Genomic DNA, 27,643 nt, shown 5'->3' with positions numbered 1-27,643 from the left:
AGAAATAGGTCATTGTGCGTGCCTAGTTACATGCTATGTGAGTGTTTGTTCTAAAACAGTCATTACTCTTGGGAGTTCCTGCTATGGTGCATTGGGTTAAGAATCCAACTGCATAGCTCAGGCCCCTGGGAAGGTGCGGGTTTGATCGCCGGCTCAGCACAGTGGGTTAAAGGATCTGGCATTGCCAGGGGTGTGGCGTAGGTCGCAGCTGCATCTTGGATTCAGTCCCTGGACCAAGAATTTGCATGACACAGGTGTGGCCATAAAGCCATCACAGCAACAACAACAACAACAACAACAACAAAAACTAGTGATTACTCTTCTAATTCCAGATATTATGCCTAGGGGTTCAACAGAGTAATAAGCAAATACACAGAGTCCTACAAATTGTTATTAAATTACACACCTCAGATTTCCATCTGACATGGATGGGCTGCTAACACACTTGGGAGAAGGGAGTGGTGGGGTAAAGATGAGGGCAAGGAAATGTTTGCTTTTGCACTTGAGAATCACTCACCCTCTTCAGAATATATTGACACGCCATTAATCATACAGATGTAGCGCTCTGAAGTTATGTCTGTTTCCAAATTAATACATCTTTACCCATTGACTAAAATGCTTACAGAAAAAAATACTATTTACGATCAGTATAAGGATTTTGCTTTTCTTCTTAGGCTATTTTCATTTGTTTCTTCTGCCTCCTTTTAATGGAATTATAGGTCTCTTGAAAGGTAAGGTTCAAGTTTACCAGCCTGCCCTGCATTCAATAACAAAATGATTTGAAATGCAGGATTTTGCTTCTTGCTCAGAAAAACAAAAATCCATATTTCACACTTAACCGAAATCATCCTCCATTCACATTCAAGGAATCAGAGATATTAAACAGTTTAACATACTAACTTCTCTACTTCCCTTAAGTTTTTACCCCCTTTGAAATTCTGTTAAAACAGTGGTTATTTTCAACTTTTCTCAACTCTCCCTTTTTTAATGCTTGTGCCGATTTGTGAATTGTTTCCAAATCAGGAGCCAGAATCTGTCATTGATATTGCCATGCACCCCCACAAAGCCATCCACCTTCTCAAGACTTGATGATTAAACCATTTCTGCACCTGACTTTCATTCCAACCACATCCCAGCTATTGGAGTCCGCCTGATTATTAGATGTAGCTGGAGACTCCAAATGCTTTCTCAGAATTTGCAGTGCATGACATTTAAGAAGAAAGCATTTTACCTAAATGCCAGTCTTGATGACAGGGTGTGCTCTTTTTTCCCAGTGATGCAGAAGACCACAAGCCTTTAAAAAAAGGCAGTCGAACCCCTTCGGACAGGACTGTGAAAAAAGAAGACAGCGATGATAGCCTGGTTGACTATGGAGAAGGGGTGAATGGCCAATTCAATGAGGACGGTTCCTTTATTGGCCAGTACAGTGGTAAGAAAGAGAAGGAACCGGCTGAAGGAAATGAGAGCTCAGAGGCACCATCTCCTGTCAACGCCATGAACTCCTTTGTTTAATGTGTGATCTCTCTGCCAATATCCCACTTCTCTAGGACGTTCCTCTTGAGCCCCTGTTTGTCTGCCTTCTCATCCTATGAACACAGAGGCAGAAAGTAACTGGTCTGCTGTGTGTTCATAGGATGAGACCAGGTAGAGCGAGACCGGAGACCATCACTCAGTCGGATAATGCGTTAATGTGAACTGCAGTGCCTGGCGCATACTTTTCCATTCCGCAGAAATATTCTTGGTTTTCTAAGATCAGATGAAAATAATACAACGTCAGCAACAGCTCATGTTCTTTTCTCTTCAGGATACAGTGCAAGGGGATGCATGGAAAATGCTACCCCTTTAAAGGACATACCTGGGTGTCTTATGCCAACCTGGATGGATACTTTGTTTATACTCGCCTCGGCTGAACCCCTGAATATGAATTCCGTTTTCATTGTCAAGAGTGTTAATTGTAGAATTCTCTAGAACTTCAATGTCTTTGTGGACATTGTGGTGACATTGGTGACTCTGTCTAGCTGTCATTAGTCTTTGGGGGAGACTGTTAGGAACAGTATGTACAGTATATACCTGCTAACTGAGTTCATGATGACAGTTGCATTTGCTGATGCTTACTGAGGCTCTGTTACCTGCTCTTTGCTTCTCTCACTCCATAGCCTGCTTAATCCTCCAGGTATGACAGTGGTACAGCGTTCTGCTTTTTACATCACCTCTCTGCTCAGTGGTTTTGAGGTGTAAACAATGCGTATTGCCATGCACTTTTGGCATTTGTGCTGGACTGAGAGAACCCCAAACGAATCACTCCAATTAAATTTCAAAGATAGTTGCAGAAAGCACAGGGCAAGACACGTGCAGTGCCTTCGACGATCTGCATTCCACGACGTACTTCCTTCTGTATCCTTAGGTACAGTCGACTCGGAGTCCAGGTGACTGTCATTGTCAGAAAAAAAGCATTGTTTAAAAAGTAGAGCGAATGAAAACTGCAATGCTGAAAAAAGGAACTGTGAAACTAAAATTAAGAAGACAGTTTATTTTAAGGAGCATTTCTGCCATACATACGAAAGCAAAAGCTTTATCACCAATTGGAGCGTGTGATGATTCTATGGTCTTTTATGGTTCCTATTAAAATAAGTCATATTCGGTAAGAAGGATGGCAACTGGGTAGAAAGTTTTAAAAACACACGTTATTGCAAAACTAGAAGTAGACAACAGCACACCAACAGGAATATATTTTTCTCTTAAGTCTTTACCTACGTGGCAGCTTTTGAAATTCTCGGCAGCATTAAACAGTGTGTATGCAAATTGCTATGGATGCCTTTCAGGGTCTAAGAAATTGGACAAGTGCTAACGAGGCCAACAGTAAAAGGAATTACATCTGCCATTTGAAAAATAAGCATATGTATTCTACCATATTCACGAATAATATCTATCAAATGGTTTTCTTCCAATTATGAAATTCTATGACAACCTATGGTTGAAGGAATGCTCGGTTTCATTTGCCAATAAATTGGTTTCTCATAACTTGCATCAAGTTTAATTTTAAGTAAAGCTTTTTATATGTAGATATTTTGTTGAATTTGTAAATACACTGAAAGTGTAGATGTGATATGCTTATAGGTGTTACATACAAATAAACATGCCAACAATGTTTATGTTGTACTGTATAAGACTTTAGCTAATTAATACAGTGCAGGGAGTTGGAAAGCGTTGACTTAATTGCCTTTAGGGTTTTTATTTTCCCTTTTTTGCCGTGAAACTGAAAGTGTGAACTATTTTCCATATTGACAACAGGTTTCTAAGAGGAAATCTTCAGAGCTTTGCCTAAGCACAGTTTGAAGGAATCCCAGGTACAGACGGCCCTAAATAGTTTCCGATCTCCATATTCACTTTTCTTAAATCAGCCTTTCTAATGGAAATCCAAAAAGACTCCACAGGCTTGCCTCGGCCTCAGAGAGCACAAAGATAAAAGTTCTTGGGGAGAGCAATAAAAGTACAGTTGTTCCTTTTTCCTAAGTAGATGCTAAATTTATCTGTGCACAAAGGGGTCACTTCTGTAATCAGGCAGCAGAGTTTGTATTAAAAATTAAATGTGGTTTTAAAAGTCCCTCTCTCTTTTCTAACATGTCATGTTCCTGGTGGAGTGTGAGTGTCAAGTAATGGCACATGTAAGGGTACAGGCAGATGTGACTGGATTTCTGTCAAAAAATAACTATTAAATACTCTTAATCGCTTTGTGATTTTTTAACTTCTTCAAACCTAGACTTCTTAAGATTTCAAAATAGCCCAAATTTTCTTTTTTTTCTCTTGGCCTCAGCTGTGGCATGCAGACCTACCCAGGCCAGGGATCAAACCTAACGTCACAGTTGTGACCAGAGCTGCTGCAGTGACAGCACCGGGCCCTTAGCTGGCTGTGCTACAGGAGAACTCCAAAATAGCGCACTTTGATTTTTACTTTTAAAAGGCAGAGGAAACTAAACACAGTATGAAAGTTAGCTATAAAACAGGGGTGCAGCAAACATGGTAATGCAGAGCAGTAGGTATGACTAGTCTTTAGAGAAACAGTCTGAGAAATCCGGTGCTGCCTCCTTTCCTGAAGCCTGACCTCCACATGCCTGTTCCCTGGTGCCGGCTGTCAGCCTCTCTTCTGCCTCCCTGGCCATGGCAATCTGGACTTCTTAACCTGACCTTGCTGGAAGAGACAGTTTGGGCATTGACAAGTATCACTCACGGATGTGTCCTCCACCCCTTCTCAGCAGCCTGATTCTCAGCGTGTCTAACACCTGTCTACCTCTACAAACAGCTAAGACCTGGTTTGTTCCTCTGTTCCTCCACCTGCCTGCCCTTAGTCCCCTGGTCCTGACTTTGCATCCGTAAGACTTTCTGGCAAGAGTTTCCCCACCCTAGACAGTTACTCGGATAATAATATGATACGTAAGTCTACTATGAAATGCTAATAGAGCATCTGTGGACCTTAGTGTTTCTATCATGGAGAGGACTCACTTCTGAACAGCAAATCAGGACCTCCAGTCCACACCGAAGGCAAGATTGACAATCTACATCCTTGGCGGAGGTTTTCAGTCACAGCTCTGTTAGCATCCAGGGCTGGCCAATTGTAAGCCTGACCACAGAAAGTATTGGTCCGTGGATGCCTCCTTGTTCAGACTCAGATGGTTTCTAATGGCCCAGGTTTATTTTCAATGTGTAATTTCTGGAGAGAGCTTGCGGAGGCAAGAGGAAAGAAATGCGAAGAACGGAGAATTCTCCCCGCAACTAAGCAATCGCTGCCTCTCGTGAAGTTTTTCTGCACATGACCAGCAGAGGACTCTCGTGCTTTATGCAGTGCAGAAGAAACTGCTGGAAACGGAAGCCTCCGGAGAAGACAGTTTGAACCACCTTTGATAATCAGAAGGTGTGTGATCTGATCGTGCAGACTGTGATTGCCTGCTGTAACCATGGGAAGTGGGGGTGGCGGCTTTCTCTGACCACTGCCAGGGAGTGCATTTGTGTCACCTGAGGCTTGTTCATCCTTCTCTTAGCATTAACCTTCCTGTTATCCATTGTGGCGGGGTGGCTGGCAGGGGCAGGAGGGGGAGCAGGCTCCTGGTTCCCCCCAGACCCCCCTCACTGCTGCCAGCTGGTGGGGGTGAGGGAGAGACGTGTCTCTAAGATGGTCCCCCCTTGCTCCCGAGCAAGTCATTCTTTCTGCCACCAGCGGTTTGAAGTTTTGTGACTGGGCAGCATGGGAAGCACAGTTGAAGCACAGACAGCTTTTCTTTTTCACTTTAGAAAAAGCAAGAGAGGGGGAAAAAATACTCCCAGAGGATTTATAGTAAAGAAACAAACAAGCAAATGGTTCCCAGGCCGAGATAGAAGAGACGAGGGTTTACCTTCCAGCTCAGGCCCTTGACCCGTTGTGTGACTGTAAGTGAACACTCACCTCCCAGCTCTCCAGGCCTCCGTTTCTTCAACTTTAAAAGACAGAAACCAGATGACTCTTAATATCCCCTTCTACTTAAATCTTGTGGTTCTCAGTAATTCCTCCGATCCCAACATTTATTTTTTGCAGTTTCTATCACAGGCAGGCATTTTGCTGGGTGGGGAGGGTACAGATGAGGAAAACCAGATGTGATTCCTGCTTGCCTGGTGACTGGAGTCTGGTGTGAGAAGACAGACATTAATCAAATAACCACCCTAATGAATGTATAATTCCACTGGAGATAGATGCTGTGATGGGGGGGGGTGGTACACAGGTCCATGAAAGCAAGCAGTGGGGGAGGTGGAGCTGTGCAGAGAGGCTGGAGACTTCCCTGAGGAGCTGGGGGATCGTAGGACCCAGAGGCAGATGGCAGGACAAAGTTGCTGCCCAGCAGAGGCCCCAGTGCCTGGAGCAGATGCCAGATGTCTGAGGCCAGACCTTGATGGGTCTTGAGCACCAAAGGGTAGGTTTTTGTTTTTATTCTACGAGCAGTGGAAAGTGGAGTGTAATAGAAGGGGTTGAAATAAAGGGTTGTGTGACCAGATCTGTGTTTGCAGAGAAGGGGGCATTCTTAGGGTTTAGTGTAGAGAACGGGCTGGAAAGGAGTCCTAGAGGTTGATGAAAACCGCTTGCAAGCTTCACAGTAGTTTGGACAAGAGATGATGGAGGTTGGATCCAGATCATCTTGCTGGGGATGGAGAGAAGTGTGTGAATTCTAAAGCTATTTAGAAGGAAGCTGGTGGGAGTCCTAGATTGGCTATGGGAGGTTGAGGGAAAGGGAGATCAAACCTAGATTTCTGAGTTGTCTAACCAGACATGAGGTTCACGCATGAGCTTCTCCAGCATGAGGAGGGAACCAGATTGGGGATAAGTTATGAGTTTGGGTTAATAACCAAGGAGTTTGAAAAGCCTCTGAGATATCCAAGTGGAAACAACCAGTAGCAATTGGATATACAGACTTAATGCTCGAAAGAAACTTCTAAGATGATGAGTAGCAATTGAAGCCGTGAGGCACAGGGTGAGATTGCCCAGGGAGAAAAGAGAGACAAGCGTGCTGAGGATTACGCCCTGTTAAGAAACTCCTGTATAGAGCAGATAGGAAGAGGCAGGTAGACCTGTAAAGGAGACCCATAAACAGGAGCTGGAGAAGTTGGGAATAAATAAGGAGAATGTGTATCGTCTCGGAAGCCAGTGAGAAAGACTATTTGAGGAGCAGGAAGTGGTTTCCAGTGTCACATGATACTGAAAAGTCAAGCAAAGTGAGAATGGGAAAATCTTTCTTGGATTTGAACATAAGTCATCTGAGACCTTAGTAAAAGCTGTTGGGTGGAGTGTGGTAACAGATTGAAGCGAGTTGAGGAGTAGAAGGGGAGGAAATGGAGACAATGATATTTGCCATCACCCACATGAACAACCCATCTGTCTGGTTCATTCTTTCCTCTGCCTCCATAATAATAAAATCTAAGCATCCCGCTCTCTGCCCACAGCCTCTCCTCCAACCCACGGTCCCTTCTGCTTTCTCTCAGTTCTCCAGTTTATTCCTTTTTTATTCTTCCCCTATTCCTATCTTGCCCTTCTCCCTCTTCTCTCCCCACTGGGAACCACTAATTCGTTATCTGTATCTGTGAGTCGGCTTCTCTTTTATTTTACTCCCTAGTTTACTTTTTTTTTCTCCATCCCTTTTCCTGCATGGATTTTTATGGTCTGTTGCTTTTGAAACCCTCCTGCTTTGCCTCCAAGTCCTTTGCCCTTCTGTCTTTTCTCAATACTCATGGAGCTATCATATTACTCAGGATCAAGCCACTGTCTGCTTTCCCTCACCTGCCCCTAAGAGCTGAGAAATAGAACAGTGATCAGCATCATTATAAAATCATAAAACCTTCAAAGGGCTCGACTCTCCCCATGGCCCTGCGTATTTTTCTCAGGTGAACTTACTGACTCTCCTCAAACATTCAGCCCTACTCCCTCTCCCCACCCAGCCTCACAGCAAGTTGCTCTCTACAAAATGACCATATATCACAATTCGCTAACTTAAGAAAAAGAAAAAAGAGATGAGGATTCCCTCACCTTCTGATTAGCAGACCAAGATGTCTGCCTCAATATGCCACATCCTCTACCTCACCTCCTGTTAAAAGAGGGGATCCATCCTTCCACCTGCATCCAGGAACCTCTCTCTACCCTTGTGGATTCTTCCCCACTTTTTATCCCTTCTTCTGCCCAACCGGATTGTCTGTTGACATTTAAACACCAAGTCTCTCCCTTCTAAAACTAACAGACCTTGGAAACCTATGACTCCCCTTCCCCACACTCCCTTCTGTTATCATTTTATTCTCCTCTACTTTATGGTCAAAAAAGGTGGAAAAGGTGAAATAATCCCAGGAAAAGTAAGTGAAGATAATCATAGATGCTACTGTTTGCCAGACAGTCCATTCTCTTCCTTCTATTGAATTCAAATTGAGTATCACTCAATCTGTCCTAGAGACACTGTCTTTCTTCAGCTGTAGCTGTTTAGCTATTATCTCAGTGAACAAACTTTCCCTTTAATTAACAGACTTTGTCCTTGTGTGTGTGTGTGTGTGTGTGTGTGTGTGTGTGTATGTGTGCGTGTGCTCCCAAGCATGAGTGCACGAGCGCACATAGACTCAGCCTACACATTGGATTCACCTGGAAGCTTTAAAGGTCCTCATGCCTGCCGTCCACCCACCCCTGTCACATCACTCTTCTGTTGGAGATGTAGCCTGACATCAGGATTTTTCAAAGCTCCACAGATGATTCCTATGTGCAGCCAAGACTGTAACCAGCATCAAAAAACAACATACTATCACACTCTTGTATGTGCACTACTTAATGAACAGTATTTTGAGTACATTTCTTCATACAAGTTGATCTCAAATTCTCTTGTATCCTTTCCATTAAAAACAACAATGAAATATCCAAGGAAAATGGACCCCACATTGTTGGTAGGCTATGAAATGGTAGAGCCACTTTGGAAAATAGTCTGGCAGTTTCTTAAAATGTTAAATATAAATTTACCTTAATGGCCTGCAAATTCCACTCCTAGGTGTATACCCAAAAGAAGTGAAAAAAGATATCTACGCAAAGACTTGTATGTGAATGTTTGCAGAGGCATTCATCATAATAGCCAAAGAGTAACCCAGATGTCCATGAATTGATAATTGCAGAAACACAGTGTGGTCTATCCATACAATTAAACAATCTAATTAAATCAATACAATTAAATGGCATACTAGTTGGACATTTTTTAAAGTACTAATACCTGCTACAACATAGAGAACCCTTAGTGACAACATGCTAAATTAAGAAACCAGACACAAAAACCACATACTGCATGATTTCATCTCCTTGAAATGTCCAGACAAGCAAGCTTATAAAAGACAGAAAGTGATTAGGTTGTCTGGGACTGGGATTAAGGATTAACTGTAAATTGGCATGAGGGATTTTACTGGAGTAATGGAAAAGTTCTAAAACTGGACTGTGTGGATGATGGCACAATTTAATAAATTTACTAAAAATAATTTAATTGTATGCTTAAAACAAGTGAACTTGTGGTATGTAAGTTATACCTCAATAAAGTTGTTAAAGTGAACCATCCCCAGGCTTATGTGTGTCTGAGAGTGCTCAGGGCTGTTCATAAATGAGGCTGTGTTAACTACAGCACCACATTATAGGTCACTTCCCCTCCCCGTCCTTCTGTCTCTTCCAGGAGACCCCAGTGTTTCTCAAAGTGTGGTCCCCAGAACAGAAGCATCAGCACTAGTGGATAGAAATAAATGCAAATCTTTGCCCACCTCAGATCTACTGAATCAGAAATTCCTGTACTAGAGACCAGCCATCTGTGATTTAACAAGCATTCTAGGTGATTCTAATGTATCCTAATATGTGGGAAACTCTGCCCTCAACAAACACGCCCTCCTGTCACCTCTCCCACCTGTAAGCATAGTAGTGATTTCTCTGCTGAGATTGAAAAAAGAAACTAGGCTCTTTTCATAATAGCAAAAAACTTGAAACAGCTGAAATCAGGTAATAGATAAACAAATTTTGTTATATCATACCAGTATTCATACCAATGAAAAGCTAATCTACAAGTAAGAGGAAAAAACTACTGATAGGTGTAACATTCTCATAGTGAAAGAAGCCAAACAAGAAGTTTCCTTTAGGTGAAACATTGCAACAGGCAAAACTAATCTACAATGAAGGAAGGCCTATCAGGTGCTGCCTGGGGCTGAGGCATGGGGAGGAATTTACTACAAAGAGGCTGAGGGAAATTTTCAGGGATGAAGGAGATAGTTTATATTTTGATTATGATGATGTTTTCAGGGGAGAGGTGTGTTCATTTGTCAGAACTCAAAACTATATCCTTAGAATTGATATGTTTTATTGTTTTGTAAAGAAAAAAAAAAGAATAAACAAAAACCTCAAATAGAGTTGGGAGACCAGAAGGGGGAGCTCTCACAGTCTGTGAGGATAGCAGACCCCAACAGGAAGAAGAAAGACTTCTCTTCTTTCCTAGCAAGGACTTAACCAATGAGAAGCCACGACTCTTTGTTAGTTAGCCCTTCCAACTCCCTCTATAAAAGCATGCTCCTTTCCCTGCTGCAGGGGGTTTGCTCATAGCTCACGGTGGTTGGAGATTCAGGCTTGCAATCCTGTTCTGACTCAGAAGAAACACATCTTTGCTAGAGAAATAACTGACAGTCTGTTCTTTGAGGTCAACATTATGTAAGTTATATCAATAAGGCTAAGTTTTTTCTTTTTTATTTTGAATTACTATATTTCATTTTTCTACAGTTTTATTATACTTTAATAATATAATGATGCCTTTTAAAGGAAAAAAGAAAAAAGGAACTAGACCTAAGTAACTCCTCCCTTGGTTCTTTCTCTCTGGTCAGCCTGCCTAAGGATGCTGGGGGTTGGGGTGTGGGGGTGGGGGAGGGGAGGTGGGAGGCCTTTGGCTCTGCTCCCATCTCCACGTGGTAAATTCAAGGGATCAGGACCCAGCCTGCTCCTAGAGGTAGGTCTGCCAAAAGCCATCTCTCTCCCACTCGGATAGGTGGCTGTCAGGTATCTGAGTATGCCTGTCGGCTCTACTACACACCCAGACATTCTGAATTCTGGGAGACTGTCCCCTCCCAACCTGTGTCTCTCTGTAGCAAGGACACCTGTGAGGCTTTTCTGACACCCTGACTTGTTGGTGTCTCCAGATCTTCAGACACCCCTCTTCTGCCATCTCTTCTCTCATCTCTGCCCATCACCCAGTTTCAGTAAAAAGCCCCACACTGGCTCAATCAAGGCAAAACCCCCAGGAGTCGTTTCAGGTGCCTCCACCCAACAAGCCTAACAGCCAATTCTCTGGGTTTTTTCTAAAATGTGTGTGAAGACATACAATATCTCTTTATCTCTAGTCTCCCAACTATACTCCCTGCCCCTTTTGCCCTCCTGCAAGCCAAGTGCCACACAGTGGAGCAGGGTTGATGAACCTTTTTTCTGTGAAGGGTTGGATGACAAACAATTCAGGGCTTTGCAGGCAATGTAACCTGTGTTGTAACTACTCAGCTCTGCAGTTGTGGAACAAAATCAGTCACAAATTTAAGAACTGAGGTGTGTGAGATACTTGAGAGTATAGCTGAGTTCCCATAAAACTTTATTTACAATAATAGGTGTATTTTGTGCTGGTCTCAGCCTCTCAGTAGTGATGCTATTGGCTAGAAATGCCTAGGGCAAGAGTTTAATCCCTTTTGGGACCACTTTCCTGAAAGTAATTTAAGGTGTGTCTTTTTAAGAAGGTCATTAAGATGCTCAATGCTGCCTGTGGACCAAGTTTAGAAGGAAGATCCAAAGACTATTAGGTTGGAGATGCCCCCAGTGAGTCTCCTGAGAGGTACCCTGGTCAGAGTAAATATCTGTCCATCCAAAAGGAACTAGAATAAATATTCAGGAAAGAGGAGTTTTGAAGAGGAGTTCCAGGTGGGGGTTGCAAAGAGGACACCGTGTCTGGAAGCCCCAGCAGAAGGGGGCGGTGGGCCCAGGAAATCAGTCAGCTAGCAAGAGTGTGATCGGGCTCCCCGGGGAATATGTCCTCATCTGGATGGCCTTTGGTTGTTTGGTTTGGGAGCAGAGAATGCTCTTAGCTGCTGCTGGAGAAGGGGGTCCCCTCACTTGAGGCCAAGTTGTTAAGGCACAGATTACTTAGGAACTCAAGGCTGTGTGGGCCCATTTCTCAAGTGATGGGATGGTCCGATACCTTGAGGCATCTGTACTGGGCAGAGTGGGGAGGGCTTAGTGAGAGGGTCTGCCATTGAAAATGGCTTCTGATGTGACACTGCTAGTATGAGCAGACATGTGAGTCGAAATGATGGGAATGGGGGTCTCAGTAAATTCTTTCCATATCTGGACACCCCAGGCGGGCTGGCCTTTGTGTGAGAAAATTACCCCTTTGCCAATGGGCAAACCAAACCCCAAGGCCAAGAGCAACCACCCAAAAGTCTAAGAATGGGGATCTGTGAAGGGCCCCTTTGTATGGCTTCCTCGAGTGCTGGGTGGACATCCCAGACCCATCACCTGGGCTGAGCGGGGAGCCCCCTCCCTCCTCCACTGGTGAGGTGCCCGAGGCTGGCAGGTGGAATGCCCTGACCTCCAGCTGCACTGCATACAGTGGTGGTGCTTCTATCCCTGAAGAACAGCAGCTCTCCATCCCTCCCAGACAGCTAGTCCCAAGGGGCTACCAAGTAACCACAGTGGGGGAGGTAGGGCTCTTACTTCCCCAAGTCTCATAGGCAAGGGGTTGAGCATGGGGGGAGACACACCCTCTTGTAATTTGGGAAGGCCTTTGACATCAGGTGTAGCCCTGTCTTGAAGCTGCCATTTCCATTTTACCTAGGAGGCATCAATAGCCGTGCCAAGCTTCCCCTGGGCACAGCTAATCTAGGACATGACAGGAACCTGTGGGTCTGGAGTAGTACTGGGAGGTGGCTAGTTAGGGCCTCAGTTTCTGACAAGCCCAAGAGGATGCCAAAAGCTGGCACTCTCGGGGAGTATCTTGGGCTGCTGCTGTGGGTTGGCACTTATTCCAAAGCCACATAGGAAGCCAGGTAGATGCCTGTGTGGTCCAGAGACTCCGGGACGCATAGTAAGAGGTGGCCAAGGACTTGACTGGGATTGCAGGACAGAGGGGATGAAAGCTGTGGCTTGTTGGAGTGACTGCTGTGTGGCTTCTAAAGCCCAGTATTGGGCTTCATCCCAACACCAGGGTGGAATCTTGGATGTGATTGCACGTAGTGGGTGAAGAATTAGAGATGAGGGGTGTGTTGCCTCCAGAACATGAAAAAACTTAGTGTGTGTTTTACCTAGGTGTGTTGGGTGATGTAATGTGAAAAATTCATGTGTGACTTCTGGGAGGATTTCTTGGCCCTTAGAGGACCTGATGATGCCCCAGAACTTGGCAGGGGAGGCTGGACCTTGGGTCTTGGGAGGAGCAGTTGTCCACCCACATTGTTGCTGTCGCTGGTCTGTGAGGGCCTGCAAATCTGCCTTCCCTGCTTCCTCAGAGAAACCCTATGCCCAAGGTCCTTCGTAGGATGCCACTTTCCAACTGTACGATATTTAAATCCTGGCGACAGAGGTTATGTATCCTTCAGGACCATTGAAATATCCCTTTGGGGAGTTCCCGTCGTGGCGCAGTGGTTAACGAATCCGACTAGGAACCATGAGGTGGCGGGTTCGGTCCCTGCCCTTGCTCAGTGGGTTAATGATCCGGCGTTGCCGTGAGCTGTGGTGTAGGTTGCAGACGCGGCTCGGATCCCGCGTTGCTGTGGCTCTGGCGTAGGCCGGTGGCTACAGCTCCAATTCAACCCCTAGCCTGGGAACCTCCATATGCCGCGGGAGCGGCCCAAGAAATAGCAATAACAACAACAACAAAAGACAAAAAAAAAAAAGAAAAGAAATATCCCTTTGGGAGCCTCCTAATATATTTGGAGCCCTTTCCAAAGTGAAAGCAGATTGGGCCTGGGATTCCTCTGCTGCTGCAGAGAGGGCAGCAGAAATGGCAATGCTCCTTTCTTTCATCAGCGGTGGCTTCAGAACCAGCCAAATGGGTCTTTAAAGGGGAGGTTTATGTGGGATTAAAGATTCCCATCTGGACCATCTCACTCATGGCAGCCGTGGGCCTCCAGTGCCCTCTGTAAGTTGGTCCTGTGGACTCTTTCCATCCTGACCAGAGGAGGAAGTCCCTGGCATCCATTTGGCAAGTCCCATTAGGAAGCCATGAACCTGGGCTTATTCCAGGTGGCATGGTGTTATGTCAGGGCATCCATGCCCACAAGAGGGAAAGGGGAGCTGGGGGACACCCATTTGAGGTGAAGCGTCCACTCGTGACATCTGAGTGGGTTTGTGCAGGGTTGATGCTTTTACCAGCAGTGGACTGTAAGAGGAGAGCTCTCACTTTGGGGACTTGAGAGGGAGTGCCTGGAATGACGGCCACTTGGGCCCTGGTGTCTAATAGAGCCAAAAAGAACTGTGCATGTTTCCAGAGTGGTACAGAGATGCTTGTCCCCAGAGGTAAGACAAAGCCCAGAGAAACCAAAACACCTCTGACTCGAAGTCAGCCAGATTGGGACTTGAATTCATGTGCCGGGACTTGAATTTATGTGCCAGGACTTGAACCAAGCTAAAACCCGTACTGGGACTTGAACCAACAGTCTTTTAATTAGAATCACTCATCTGGTGTCTGGACTTACTGAAGTTCAGGTTCTTTGTGTCTCAGCAGAGAAGGAATTCAGGGAGAGACAAAGTAATAGGCAAGAAATAGATGTTTTAAGATAGGAGGCTTGTGAAAGATGCAAGCAGGCAGGCAAGGAGGCTCTGCCCCAAGGATTAGGTGGTCTGCATTTTTATAACCGAAGAGGAGTCGGGAGTGGGAAAAGACCGCCTTCTTCCTGGTTCTTGGAGTTGACGTCAAGCTTACGTCATTAGCTCCTCCTACATATTGGACCCTGTGAGGTCAAACTAGGACTGTCACAGTGCTTATTCGAATCAGCAGAAGGTTGGTAACAGATGCTAAAATATGTTGTACTATCTCAGGTTTCTATATAATGAGGATCTCCTACTTTGGAAGGTCATCCTTCCCTTAAATTCCTGTCCTTGGGCCTAAGGATCATTATTTTGCTGAACTTGCAGGCAGACCTCATTTTATCTTTCACTTAATGACCTGGGGCATATCTCGTGCTTTTACTTACGGTTTTATAGTTAAGCAAATCTGCTTCATTCCACAATGTTCTGATAGGGTTTTTGTTCTTGTTTTTTCTGTGTTTTTTTATGGCTGCACCGGCAGCACATGGAGGTTTCCACGCTAGGGGTCCAATCGGAGCTACAGCTGCTGGCCTACGCCACAGCCACAGCAACATCACATCAGAGCCACGTCTGTGACCTATATCACAGTTCACGGCCATGCTGGATCCTCAACCCACTGAGCAAGGCCAGGGATCGAACCCACAACCTCATGGTTCCTAGTCAGATTTGTTTCTGCTGCACCACGATGGGAGCTCCCTGATAGTTTTCTTGAGGGATTATTAACTTGAAGTGGTCTCCCAAAGTTCCCTAGGTCTCCCTCTCTAGCTATGGTCCCCTACTCCACCCCATCACAGGGAGCTGCCAGAGAGGTTAGAGGGCAGCTATGTGGCGAGGGAATGGGTGGCAGAAGGGGGCTGTAGATGGGAGAACGCTCGTTTCAGGGCTTGGAGTTCCGAGGCCAGCTGTCCAGAGAGTAAGTGGCCAGGAACCTGAGCTGTCGTGAGACCAGTGGAGCTTTGCCTGCACAAATGACACCCTCCTTCCTTCCCCCCAGGAAGCCCCAGGAGTCCACATGAGTAAGTTTAACTCCAGCCACACAAGGATTGGAAAGTCTCAGGGCGTGTGAGGCCAGTAACCTGGGAATGTTTAACCTTTCGCATGATTCCTACTCTCTTTTCTCCTCTCGCAGACAATAGAGCTCACAGCCTAGGGAACTGCTTTGTATCCTGCAGATGTTAGTAATGAAATAGACTGCAGACCTCAATGTCTTTCCTTAACTCCGCACCCATTTTCACTGCTCCTATTTGTGGCTTTCCCTTTGGGGTTATTTTTTGTTTTCTCTAGCTAAAGGGGGAGGGGGAGGTTACAACCCCCTAAAAAGAAAAGATATCCTGGGATTCTCTTGTGACTCAGTGAGTTAAGGATACAGTGTTGTCGCTGCAGCAGCTGTGGCATAGGTTTGATCCCTGGCCCGGGGACTTCCACATAAGCAAGGCCAAAAAAGGCAAAAAGAAGGAGTTCCCGTTGTGGTGCAGTGGTTGACGAATCCAACTAGGAACCATGAGGTTGAGGGTTCGATCCCTGGCCTTGCTCAGTGGGTTAAAGATCCGGTGTTGCCATGAGCTGTGGTGTAGGTTGCAGATGCTGCTCGGATCCCGAGTGGCTGTGGCTCTGGTGTAGACCAGCGGCTACAGCTCCGATTCGACCCCCTAGCCTGGGAACCTCCATATGCTGTGGAAAGCGGCCCTAGAAAAAGCAAAAAGAGAGAAAAAAAAAAAAGACAAAAAGATAAGGTATAGGAATTCCCTTTGTGGCTTAGTGGTTAACAAACCTGATTAGGATCCATGGGGATGTGGATTCGATCCCTGGCCTCGCTCAGTGGACTAAGGATCTGGCATTGCCGTGAGCTGTGGTGTGGGTTGCTGACGTGGCTCGGATCCTGCATTGCTGTGGCCGTGGTGTTTTCTGGCAGCTATAGCTCCAGTTTGACCCCTAGCCTTGGTACTTTCATATACTGCAGGTGCAGCCCTTAAAAAAAAGTATATTTTCAAATAACACTGTTGGAAACTATGTACAAGAAAAAAACAAGAGTATGAGGAAAGAGGGGGCATGGAGCAGCTTTTCACAAGAATAAGGAATCTGCTGCACTGAGTGATGGTGTGAAGATATGGCGATGAAAATAAAAGGAGCAGCAACTGGCATCTTGATGCCTCCCACTGACAACAGATCAGGAGGAGGATGGGAAGGGTGTGTGGGGAGGGAATAGAGGCTTTGAGATCTGTGGTCTCTCTTACTCTTTCCTGCCCTGCCTCACTCTCCAAACGTGGAAGAGCTGATTCCTTTTCATGAGGTCATGGAAGTAACACTAGAAGCTCTGTTCCATGTGGAATGAGCCATGGGAACACTCACGGAACAGGCACATCCCGGCACCCATGAGAAGGCCCCACTCACCTCCAGTGATGCAGGGAGATGCCAAAGTGTGGTGATGCTGCCACAGCCTCTGGTCTCCTTCCAGCCAAGCGCAGAAATGGAGAATTAGGAGAGGATGCAGTTGCAGAGGCCTTAACACAATTGAAACTCCCCAGGGCAAAAATCTGAAACGCAAGAAAAGGTCAAGAGTAGATGTGATCAAGCCGTCTGCTTTGGACGGAACATGTCTCCCCAAAAGCTATTACGTTAAAGCCCTAGCACCCACATGAGGATATGGAGAAAAAGCAGCCATCTGCAAGGCCCCAGGCAGCATCGCACCAGGAACTGTATCAGCTGGCACCTTGATCTGGGACTTCCAGCCTCCAGAGCTGTAAGAAACCAGATCTCTCTTGTGTAAGCACCTCACACTAGGGTGTTTTGTTAGGGCAGCCTGAACGGACTAAGACACAATCCTCTGCAAACTACGTTGTATTTTTTTCACATTCTGTCTCCCCAGTGGAAATAATACTGGTGGCATTTTCTACTTTATGCACGGTTTTCAGCATTTAATCCTCTTTAGTTGGCGAAAATTTGTGTTAAAATGAGGAGGGAGAAAAAAAGAACTAACCCGCCTCTAGTGCCTATGAAATGCCAGGTTCTCCAGGAAGCAGCGTCCATTGCCACTTCATACTCTCATTGATCCTGTGACGTGGCACTGCTTTTCTCTCCAAAGATCTCAGCCGTAGAAGAGATCTAGTACATGAACTTGAGTGCTGCTTCAAGGCAAAACCAAAGCCTTCTTGACTTTGCCCACACTTACAAGTGCTTATGAAGTCCTTTCAACATTGTTGGGACTTGTTTGAGGTGGTCAGCTCTGTCACGGTTATTATTTTGCACAGAGAAGGGAAGGACTTGGTGAGAATGTGAAAGTCATGCTAACGGCTTGCCAGCTTTACTCTGGGGAGCAAGTTCATGGGCAGATGATGGAGGTCTCAGCTCTCTGCTCAACCAAGCTCAGTGCTACTGAAACTGAAAATACTTATGACTTGCATCTAGCCAGAACCCATGCTGGCACTCGAACCCACAATTTTTTAATGAGAACCACTCACCTAGTGTCTGGACTGACCAAAGTTCAGGTTCTTTGTGTCTCAGCACAAAAGGAATTCAGCAAGAGACAAAGTGATAGGTGAGAAATAGATACATTAAGATAGGATGCTTATTAACAAATGCTGGAGAGGGTGTGAAGAAAAAGGTACCCTCCTCCACTGTTGGTGGGAATGTAAATTGGTACAACCACTATGGAAAACAGTATGAAGTACCTCAGGGAACTAAATATAGAACAACCATATGATCCAGCTAGTCCACTGCTGGTCATGTATCCAGACAAAACTTTCATTGAAAAAGATATATGCACCTTTATGTTTATAGCAGCACTGTTCACAATAGCCAAGACATGGAAACAACCTAAATGTCCATCAACAGATGAATGGATTGGGAAGCTGCAGTATATACACACAATGGAATACTACTCAGCCATAAAAAAGAACAAAATAATGTCATTTGCAGCAACGTGGATGGACCTAGAGACTCTCATGCTAAGTGAAGTAAGCCAGAAAGAAAAAGACAAGCACAGTATGATGTCACTTATTTGTGGAATCTAAATATGGAACAAATGACCCTATTTTAAAAAAAACCCAAAAAACAAAAACAGAAGAGCAGACTTGGGGTTCCTGGAGGTGGGGGGGAGAGTGGGATGGATGGGCATTTTGGAGGTTTTAGGGATGCAAACTGTTATATTTGGAATGGATGGGCAATGGGATCTTACTGTACAGCACAGGGAAATGTGTGTGATTGGGTCACTTTGCTGTACAATAGAACTTGATGAAACATTGTAAGTCGACTATATTTTAATAATAATAAAATAATTTTTTTAAACAAGATAGGATACTTGTGAGAGATGCAAATGGGCAGGCAAAGAAGCACTGCCCCAAGGATCAGGTGGGCTACATCTTTATAATCCAAGGAAAGTGGGGAGGGGGAAAAGACCACATCTTTAACTCCCCCTTCATGTTGGGTAAGAGAGTGTGTGACCTTAGGAGGTCAAACTAGGACTGTCATTGTGCTATTCAAATCAGGAGAAGGGTGGGAACATATGCTAAAATATGTTGAATCATCTCTGGTTTCCATATAATGAGGGTCTCCTACCTGGTAATATCAGCCTTCCCTTAAACGTCTCTCCTTGATCCCAAGGATCATTATCATGCTGAACTTGAATACAGACCTCATTTTATCTTTCACTTAATGACCTGAGGCATATCTCAAGCTTTTGCTTATGGTTTTATAATTAAGCAAGCCTGCTTCATTCTGATGGGTTTTTTGAATGATGATTAACTTGCAGTGGTCTCCCATAGTTCCCTTGGTATCTCTCTCTAACTATGGTCCCCTACTGGGACTTCTACAACCACCTGTATAACTACCCTCCTCCATCCCTATCACTGCCTCCATCTTAAGTGAGCAAAGGGAGGAAGAAGAGGGCCAACTTGGAGATCTGGATTTGCTTCTCTGTTTCTCCTTACTCTAAGGAAGAAAGGGTCCTTCCAGAGGGTGTGGAGTAAAGGGAACCCTCCAACACTGTTTGTTGGAATGTAAGTTGGTGCAGCCACTATGGAGAACAGTGTGGAAGTTCCTTTAAAAACTAAAAATTACGGAGTTCCCGTCGTGGCGCAGTGGTTAACGAATCCGACTAGGAACCATGAGGTTGCGGGTTCGGTCCCTGCCCTTGCTCAGTGGGTTAACAATCCGGTGTTGCCGTGAGCTGTGGTGTAGGTTGCAGACGCTGCTAGGATCCCGCGTTGCTGTGGCTCTGGCGTAGGCCGGTGGCCACAGCTCCGATTCAACCCCTAGCCTGGGAACCTCCATATGCCGCAGGAGCGGCCCAAGAAATAGCAACAACAACAACAAAGACAAAAGACAAAAAAAAAAAACTAAAAATTACTGTAATGATCCAACAATCCCTCTCCTGGGCATATATCCAGAAAAGACAAAAACTCTAATTCAAAAAGATACATGCACCTCAATGTGCATTATAGCACTATTTACAATAGTCAAGAAAGGGAATCAACCTAAGTGTCCATCAACAAATGAATGGATAACAAGATATAGTATATATAATGTGTGTGTGCATACACACACAAACACACACACAATGGAATATTAGTCATAGAAAAAGAACAAAATAATGCCATTTGCAGCACCATGGATGGACCTAGAAATTATTGTCAGAGAAAGACAAATGTGATATCACTTGTGTGGATTCTAAGACTTCAGCAAATGGAATTGTGGGAAGAAGGGGAGGCATAATTCAACCCCTAACACACAAAATGGCTTTCTGGAGCTTCTGCAATGTACTTGATAGATGAGAGTTGTAAAGGGAACAGAAAGCAAGTCATGGCCTTCAAGAAATGGACATTTGTGCCTTGGCTTGTAGTAGGCTGAGGTGGCATGGAACTCGTCATTGTCTCACAATTTCTAAGTTGTTTAAGAGATGACAAATCTTGTGACAGGACAAGGAAAGAAATCCATGCCAGAAGCTGAGAAAGAGAATCAGCATGTTCGGGAGCGAACTTAGGGCAGGACTGGGGACACTGGTACTGCACAATAGTGTGGTGCTCAGCTCCTTGAAAGTACTTAATTTCCTACAAATCTTGTTCCTCTATTTGCATTGACCCCCTTAGTTCTCATCACCAACAGTTCCTTCGGAAAATGAAAGAGCTGCCGAGACAAAAACCAGATTATACTCTGTGGAGTGTTTAACTCAAACACACGGTGATACAGGACACCCTAGGAATTTGGGAAAAGCTCTTGATGGGGCAAGGACAAGGCAGGAAAACCAAAGAACATATGAAGATGGGAAGACAAGCAGGAGAGGTTTTTAAACCCAAGGAGAAGTAGATCAGTGGAAAACAGTGAGAAGGGCACTCCCGGAAGTTGTGCAACCTGCCCAAGTTGAGCTGTTGGTTAAAGCTAGTCAGTCCTCCAAGGACAGGTTAACTTGGCTCTCCTCTGGGTACACCTTGCCTTCAGCCTTCAGTCACTGTGTTTGGCCATGACAAGCTGGTCTTCACCACTTCTGCCTTTCTTGCTATGTCACTTCATTTCCAGGGGATTACAAGCAATCATGGTTTCTGTCATTTTATTTTTAAAATAGGTTGATTCTTATTGTTGCTCCAACCCTCAAAATAATAAATAAAAATAAATTGATAAGAATTGTTACTTATTCAGGATGCTGTGATATTCAAATACATTTTTTATTCAGTCCATGTCCTTGCCTCCTAGGAATGATAACATAAGAATAAGGATCACAACATAGGTGGCAGCTGTGACTGGTGACACACATGCAAATGTTAGATGTACCCAGGGTGGGATGGGGTGGGGAACCTAGCCCAGACTGGAGAGTTGGGAAGTGTCCCAGATGAGATACTGAGACATTGGTGGCATCAGGTAGATCATGGGTCCATTTGGGTTGCTATCACCAAGTACCAGACATTGGGTGGCTTATAAAAAACAGAAACTCATTTTTCATAATTCTGGAGGCTGGAAGTCCAAGATCAGGGTGCCAGCATGGTTAGGTCCCAGTAAAAACCCTCCTCCCAGTTCCAGACTGATGACTTCTTACCATGTTCTTACCTGGTGGAAAGGGCAAGGGATCTCTGAGTGTCTTTTATTTTTTATTTAAATTTAACTTTTGTTTTACATTGGAGTATAGTTGATTTACAATGTTGTGTTAATTTCAAGTATATAGCAAAGTGATTCAGTTGTGCATATACATACATTGATTCTTTTTCAGATTCTTTTCCCAAATAGGTTATTATAGAATATTGAGGAGAGTTCCCTGTGCTTTCTAGTAGGTCCTTGTTGATTATCTATTTTATTTTTTACTACAGTTGATTTACAATATTCTGTCTATTTCTGCTACACAGCAAAGTGATCCAGGTATACATATACATACATTATTTTTCCCACATTATCCTCCATCATGTTCCATCACAAGTGCTTAGACATGGTTCCCTGTGCTGTACAGCAGGACCTCATTGTCTATTCACTCCAAATGTAATAGTCTGTATCTACTAACCCCAAACTCCTAGTCTATTCCCCTCCCTCCCCCTTCCCCTTGGCAACCACAAGTCTGTTTTCCATGTCCATGAGTTTGTCTTTTTTCTATTGACAGGTTCTTTTGTGCCATATATTAGATTCCAGATATAAGTGATATCATATGGTATTTGCCTTTCTCTTTCTGACTTACTTCACTTAGTATGAGAGTCTCTCGTTCCATCCATGTTGCTGCAAATGACATTATTTTGTTCTTTTTATGGCTGAGTAGTATTCTGCTATGTATATGTAGCACATCTTTTTTATCCATTCATCTGTCGATGGACATTTAGGTTGTTTCCCATGTCTTGGCTATTGTGAGTAGTACTGCAGTGAACATAGGAGTGCATGTATGTTTTTCAATGAAAGTTTTGTCCAAAAGTGGTATTGCTGGCCAGTTCTATATCTGGCCTTCTGAGATATCACCATACTGCTTTCCATCTTGGCTGTACCAATCTATATTCCCACCAACAGTGTAAGAGGGTTCCCTTTTCACCCTCTCCAGTATTTGCTATTTGTAGACTTACTAGTGATGGCCATTCTGATTGGTATGAAGTGGTACCTCATTGTAGCTTTGATTTGCATTTCTCTAATAATTAGCGATGTTGAGCATTTTTTCATGTGCCTACTGGCCATCCATATGTCTTCTTTGGAGAAATGTCTATTCAGGTCTTCTACCCATTTTTCAATTGGGTTATTTGTTTTTTTGCTGTTGAGTCGTATGTGTTGTTTTGGAGATTAAGCCCTTGTCAGCTGCATCATTTACAAATATTTTCTCTTATTCCATATGTTGTCTTTTTTGTGTGTATGGTTTCCTTTGCTATGTGAAAGCTTTTAAGTTTGATTAGGTCCCATTGGTTTGTTTTTGTTTTTATTTCTATTGCTTTGGGAGACTGACCTAAGAAAACACTTGTACGGTTGTTGTCAGAGAATGTTTTGCCTGTGTTCCCTTCTAGAAGTCTTCTGTCTTATTGTACATTTAAGTCTTTAAGCAATTTAGAGTTTTATTTTTGTGCATGGTGTAAGGATGTGTTCTAGTTTCATTGACTTACATGCCGCTGTCCAGTTTTCCCAGCACCACTTGATGAAGAGGCTATCTTTTTCCCATTTTATATTCTTGTCTCCTTTATTGAAGATTAATTGACCACAGGTGTCTGGGTTTATTTCTGTATTCTCTCTTCTGTTCCAATTGTCTGTATATATGTTTTTGTACCAGTACCACACTGATTTGATTACTGTAGCTTTGTAATATTGTCTGAGGTCTGGGAGAGTTATGCCTCATGCTTGTTTTTTGTTTTTTGTTTTTTCCCCCTTAGGATTGCTTTGGCAATTCTGAGTCTTTTATGGTTCCATATAAATCTTTGGCTATTTAATATATAGTAGTGTGTATATGTTAATCCTAAACTCCTAATTTATCCCTCCCTCTGCCTTGAAATTCCTCTTTGGTAGCCTCAAGTTTTCAAAGTTTGTGAGTTTGTTTCTTTTTATAAATAAGTTTATCATTTTTTTAGATTCCATATTTAAGTGATAGAATATTTGTCTTTATCTGACTGACTTCACTTACTATGATAATTTATAGGTCCATCTATGTTACTGCAAATGGCATTCTTTTGTTCTTTTTTATGGTGAGTAATATTCCATTGTATATATGTACAACATCTTTTTTTATCCATTTCTCTATCTGTGGACATTTAGGTTGCTTCCATGTCTTGGATGTTGTAAGTAGTGCTGCTATGAACATTGAGGTGCATATATCTTTTTGAATTATGGTTTTCTCCAGCTATATGCTTATATATAGCAGAAGGATTTCTGGGTCATTTGTAGTTCTATATTGAGCTTTTTTTTTTTTTGTCTTTTTGCCTTTTCTAGGGCCACTCCTGTGGCATATGGAGGTTCCCAGCATTTATTGTTTGTACATTTTTTGATAATGGCCATTCTGACTGATGTGAGAATGAGAATGATAACTACTATCATTGTAGTTATGATTTGCATTTCTCTAATAATTAGTGCTATTGAGCATCTTTGCAAGTATTTTTGACCATTTGTATGTCTTCTTTGTATAAATGTCTATTTAGATCTTCTTCCCATCCTTTGTTTGGGTTTTTTATTCATTTGATATAGAAGTGCATGAGCTATTTGAATATTTCAGAGATTGTTGGATATCCTTTATAAGGGTACTAATCCCATTCGTGAAGCCTCTACTCTCATGACCTAAGCACCTCCCAAAGACCCCACCTCCTATTACCATCATCTTTGGGTTTAAGGATTTCAACATAAGAATTTTAGGGGAACCCATTCAGACTATAGCAATGGGTGACAACCTTTTTCTGGAAAGGGCCAGCTAGAAAATGGTTTTGGCTTTGCAGGTGGTATGTTTTCTTCCACAACTCCTCAACTCAGTCATTGTACTCTAGACACAGCAGCTGTAGACAGGGTATAAACAAATCAACATGGTTGTTTCAACTAAACTGTCTTTATGAACACTAAAGTGTGTTTCATATCATTGTCATGTGCTACAGAATCATATTTTTTAACCTTAAAATGTAAAAGCCAGTCTTAACTTACAGGTCATCACAAAAGCAGATGGTAGGATGGACTGAGCTTGTGGCTTGGAGACTACTGACCCCTGAACTAGATGAAGAAGTCGGCAAAGCATTATATGGAGAGGAAACAAACAGCCCATGAGAAGACATAGGTGTATTTGGGAACTACAAGAAGTTGTTAATGATTGAATGTTTTGAGGTAAAATGATGGCTCTCACACAAACATTAATCAAACATGTGCCAAAGATTTTATCTTATCCTAATGATGGAACCAGTAAAATGTTATAACCAATTCAAAGGGAAATTTTTCAAAAACATGTATATAAGCCATCAGAAGTGCTGGATTCAATTAGTTAACATATATGCAGCAATGTATCATCCGTTGCCTCTCCTCAGGACATAATTTCACACCTCTATGTACAAGAAGTATTTGCAGTAGAACTCTAAGACTTACTGAGTTGTAAAGTAGCTCAAAGATCATGAAAGACGTAGACAGCTAGGAAGGAGGTACTACAAGAGAACACCAGTAACTTTTTTCTCATTTCAAAGATTTTCACTAACAGAACAATGTAAATCAACTATAATGGAAAAAATAAAAAAACATTTAAAAAGGAGAAAGAAACAAGCTACAGAAGGAAATACACATATGAAGTAAAAAAAAAAAAAATGGGGGAAAAAAAAAGCTTGACACCATTTTTCCTGGCAGTGTGATGGGAGGGAAGTGTTCTAAGAGGATTTATTCTGTCCCTCATTATCCCGATGGCCCCCAACAGCCTAGTCTTTATTACTCCTCCTTCTGCTTCCTTGTTATATCCATTCATTTCAGGGGAATCAAAGGAAATGTTGCTATCCATGTAACCTTTATGCCTCAGGATCCACATGTGCAAAAATGAGGATAAATTAGTACCTACTGCACAAGGTTGATGTGGGAATTAAATAATTTAATTAACTTGTTTGTCTGCAAAATACTTCCACTTCTCTCTGGACTCACTGAAACCCTAAAGTGTGCTAGAGTGACATTGCGCCTCAAAGCCACCACACCAAGGAACGAAATAAAAGAGGCGGGGCCAGTCACCGGGGCTGTCAGAGTGGGAAAGAAGGAGGAAGGCCCTAGACTGGTGTAGGGTCTAGATTTTCATTTTCTTACCTTGAGGGCAAAGAGTTAGAACTATAATTATCCATGACTCTGAGTTAACAATTTTTGCACAGAAATGACACAATGTTTACCCATTTATCAGCAACTTGAAACTTAGTGCATGTCAAAACTTTGCTACAAGTATTCAAATGCATTTTAAAAATTCTGATAGGAATTGTAAAGGTTCATGGATGGACTCGAGTCCCCTGGCTCTCTCTTAAATGCCCGGTGAACTGCATCTGCCTCACTCTCATAACTGGAACATGCCAAGGCCGGTGCTGAGGTGGGAGGTGCCAGGGTTATTTCAGACCCAGGCCCTTGTAGGTGATAAGGATCTCCTGGTAAGCAGAGGAACTGGGAAAGTTGGTTCTAAAAGAAACCAAAGAGTAAACCTACCAGGGTTCTCTCTCTGGGTAGGGTGATTCTGAGGGAACACAGTCCTGACAGGAAGGGCTTTGCAGCCTCCTCACTGCCTGAAGACTTTGCCAGCAGGCCCACATCCATCTGTCCTCAGAGTTTGGGTGGCACGTATCCACTCCAGGAAGCATTGTGATCTCAGCTTCATTCATGTTCACGGATCTTCTTTTAATTATTTTATTAGCGTTGAATTACAATGTTCTGTCCATTTCTGCTCTAGAGCAAAATAACCCAGTCATACATAGATATACATTCTTTTTCTCACATTGTCTTCCATCACGTTCCATCACAAGTGATTGGATATATTTCCCTGTGCTAGACAGCTGGACCTCATTGCTTCTCCACTCCAAATGCAGTGGTTTGCATCTACTAACCCCAAACTCCCAGTCCATCCCACTCCCTCCTCCTCAGCAACCACAAGCCTAGGTTTACAGAGTCTTCTGAAAGGCTGGTGAGCCGTCTCAGTGTCTCCTGAGACTTAGTAATCCTCCACACCTCCCGCCAGGACTTGCAAGCCTCCTGGTGCCCAACTCCTTAGCCCTCGTGACATCTCCTCGAGTCTGGGCAAGTCCCAGTAAGTGCCACTTCCTCAGCCCAGCCTTGAGGCAGCCACCAAGGAGCAAAGGTGGGCCACACCACAGCTCAACAAGGGTCAGCAGGCCCTTCTGGCTGAGAGAAGACTACACCAGGGGATTTCTTCCCAGGCTGCCGTCCAAGGAACTACCCCGCCCTAGGGGTATGAAACGTTCACTTCCCCCACATTTGAATGCTTCAGCTGAATGCACTGAACTCTCCACTGAAACCAACTGGGTTTTATGGTATGTGAATTATACCTCAGGGAAGTGGCCGCCTTTGAAGGCTTTGTGACTAAGGAAATAGAGCTGGGCCTCCACACTGCGAGCCTGGGATTTGCTCCTGCCCTTCAACACCCCCACCCTCTGTTTCTGGGAGATGACAGAGCAAGAATGAGAGAGAGGAGAGATCTGGAAAGAGCTTCACTGGAAGACTGTGGGCTTCCAGGTGACTTTTATTTTCATCTTCCTATTTCTTTATATTGTCTGATTTGGGATAAATGAGCATGTATTATTTTTCAGGGAAAGCAATAAAGCTATCTTCTTTTTCAAAAAGAAAATGAGAGAAGCCAAAACCTTTGATTAAGAACTATACTGGGAATTCCCACTGTGGCTTAGCTGGTTACTAACCCGACGAGTATCCATGAGGATGTGGGTTCAATGCCTGGCCTTGCTCAGTGGGTTAAGGATCCGGTGTTACCATGAGCTGTGATGTAGGTGGAAGATGCGGCTTGGAGCCTTCATTTCTGTGGCTGGGGCCTAAGCCTCAGCTCTAGCCCCACTTTGACCCCTAGCCTGGGAACGTCCACATGCCGAAGGTGCGGCTCTAAAAAGAAAAAAAAAAAAAAAGAAAGAAAGAAAAGCTATACTGAGAGGCTTCTTCTGATTACGTGATCCACTGACCTTTTGGTTCAATGGGCAAGTTATTTATTTATTTACTTTGGGAAAACACCTTCCATCTAACAGTACTCTAACCCTTGCCCTAATCCTAAAAGGAAAATTGTTAAGCCATTCCGAGAAGAAAGCAAATAGCTGAAGAACGTGGCATCAGTTTACAGGAAAACAGCCCAGAGGAACTTATACAGGGTTATTTGAAGGCAAACTTAGGAAATGTGAATGATGCTGACACTTCAAGTTT

The 27,643-nt window shown here is 43.8% G+C and overlaps 1 protein-coding gene across 9 annotated transcripts in view; it reads left to right on the top strand.

Annotated features, from left to right (window-relative positions):
- Positions 1 to 3,765, top strand: part of NRCAM (neuronal cell adhesion molecule) — a 315,520-nt gene extending 311,755 nt beyond the window's left edge. For 3 of the 9 annotated variants that reach the window (XM_047753045.1, XM_047753044.1, XM_047753043.1), the window contains one exon: positions 1,275 to 3,763. In XM_047753045.1, coding sequence (XP_047609001.1) covers positions 1,275 to 1,512 — 238 coding nt within the window. In that variant the 3' untranslated portion in view covers positions 1,513 to 3,763. Of the gene's footprint in view, positions 1 to 674; positions 732 to 1,274 lie in introns of those variants that run through there. The other 6 variants (XM_047753040.1, XM_047753041.1, XM_047753042.1 and 3 more) reach the window with 5 other exon arrangements.
- Positions 3,766 to 27,643: the final 23,878 nt, after the last annotated feature.

This window comes from Phacochoerus africanus, chromosome 11 (genome assembly GCF_016906955.1).
Source record: "Phacochoerus africanus isolate WHEZ1 chromosome 11, ROS_Pafr_v1, whole genome shotgun sequence".
Lineage (NCBI taxonomy): Eukaryota > Metazoa > Chordata > Mammalia > Artiodactyla > Suidae > Phacochoerus > Phacochoerus africanus.
This window is presented reverse-complemented; position numbering and strand designations above follow the sequence as displayed.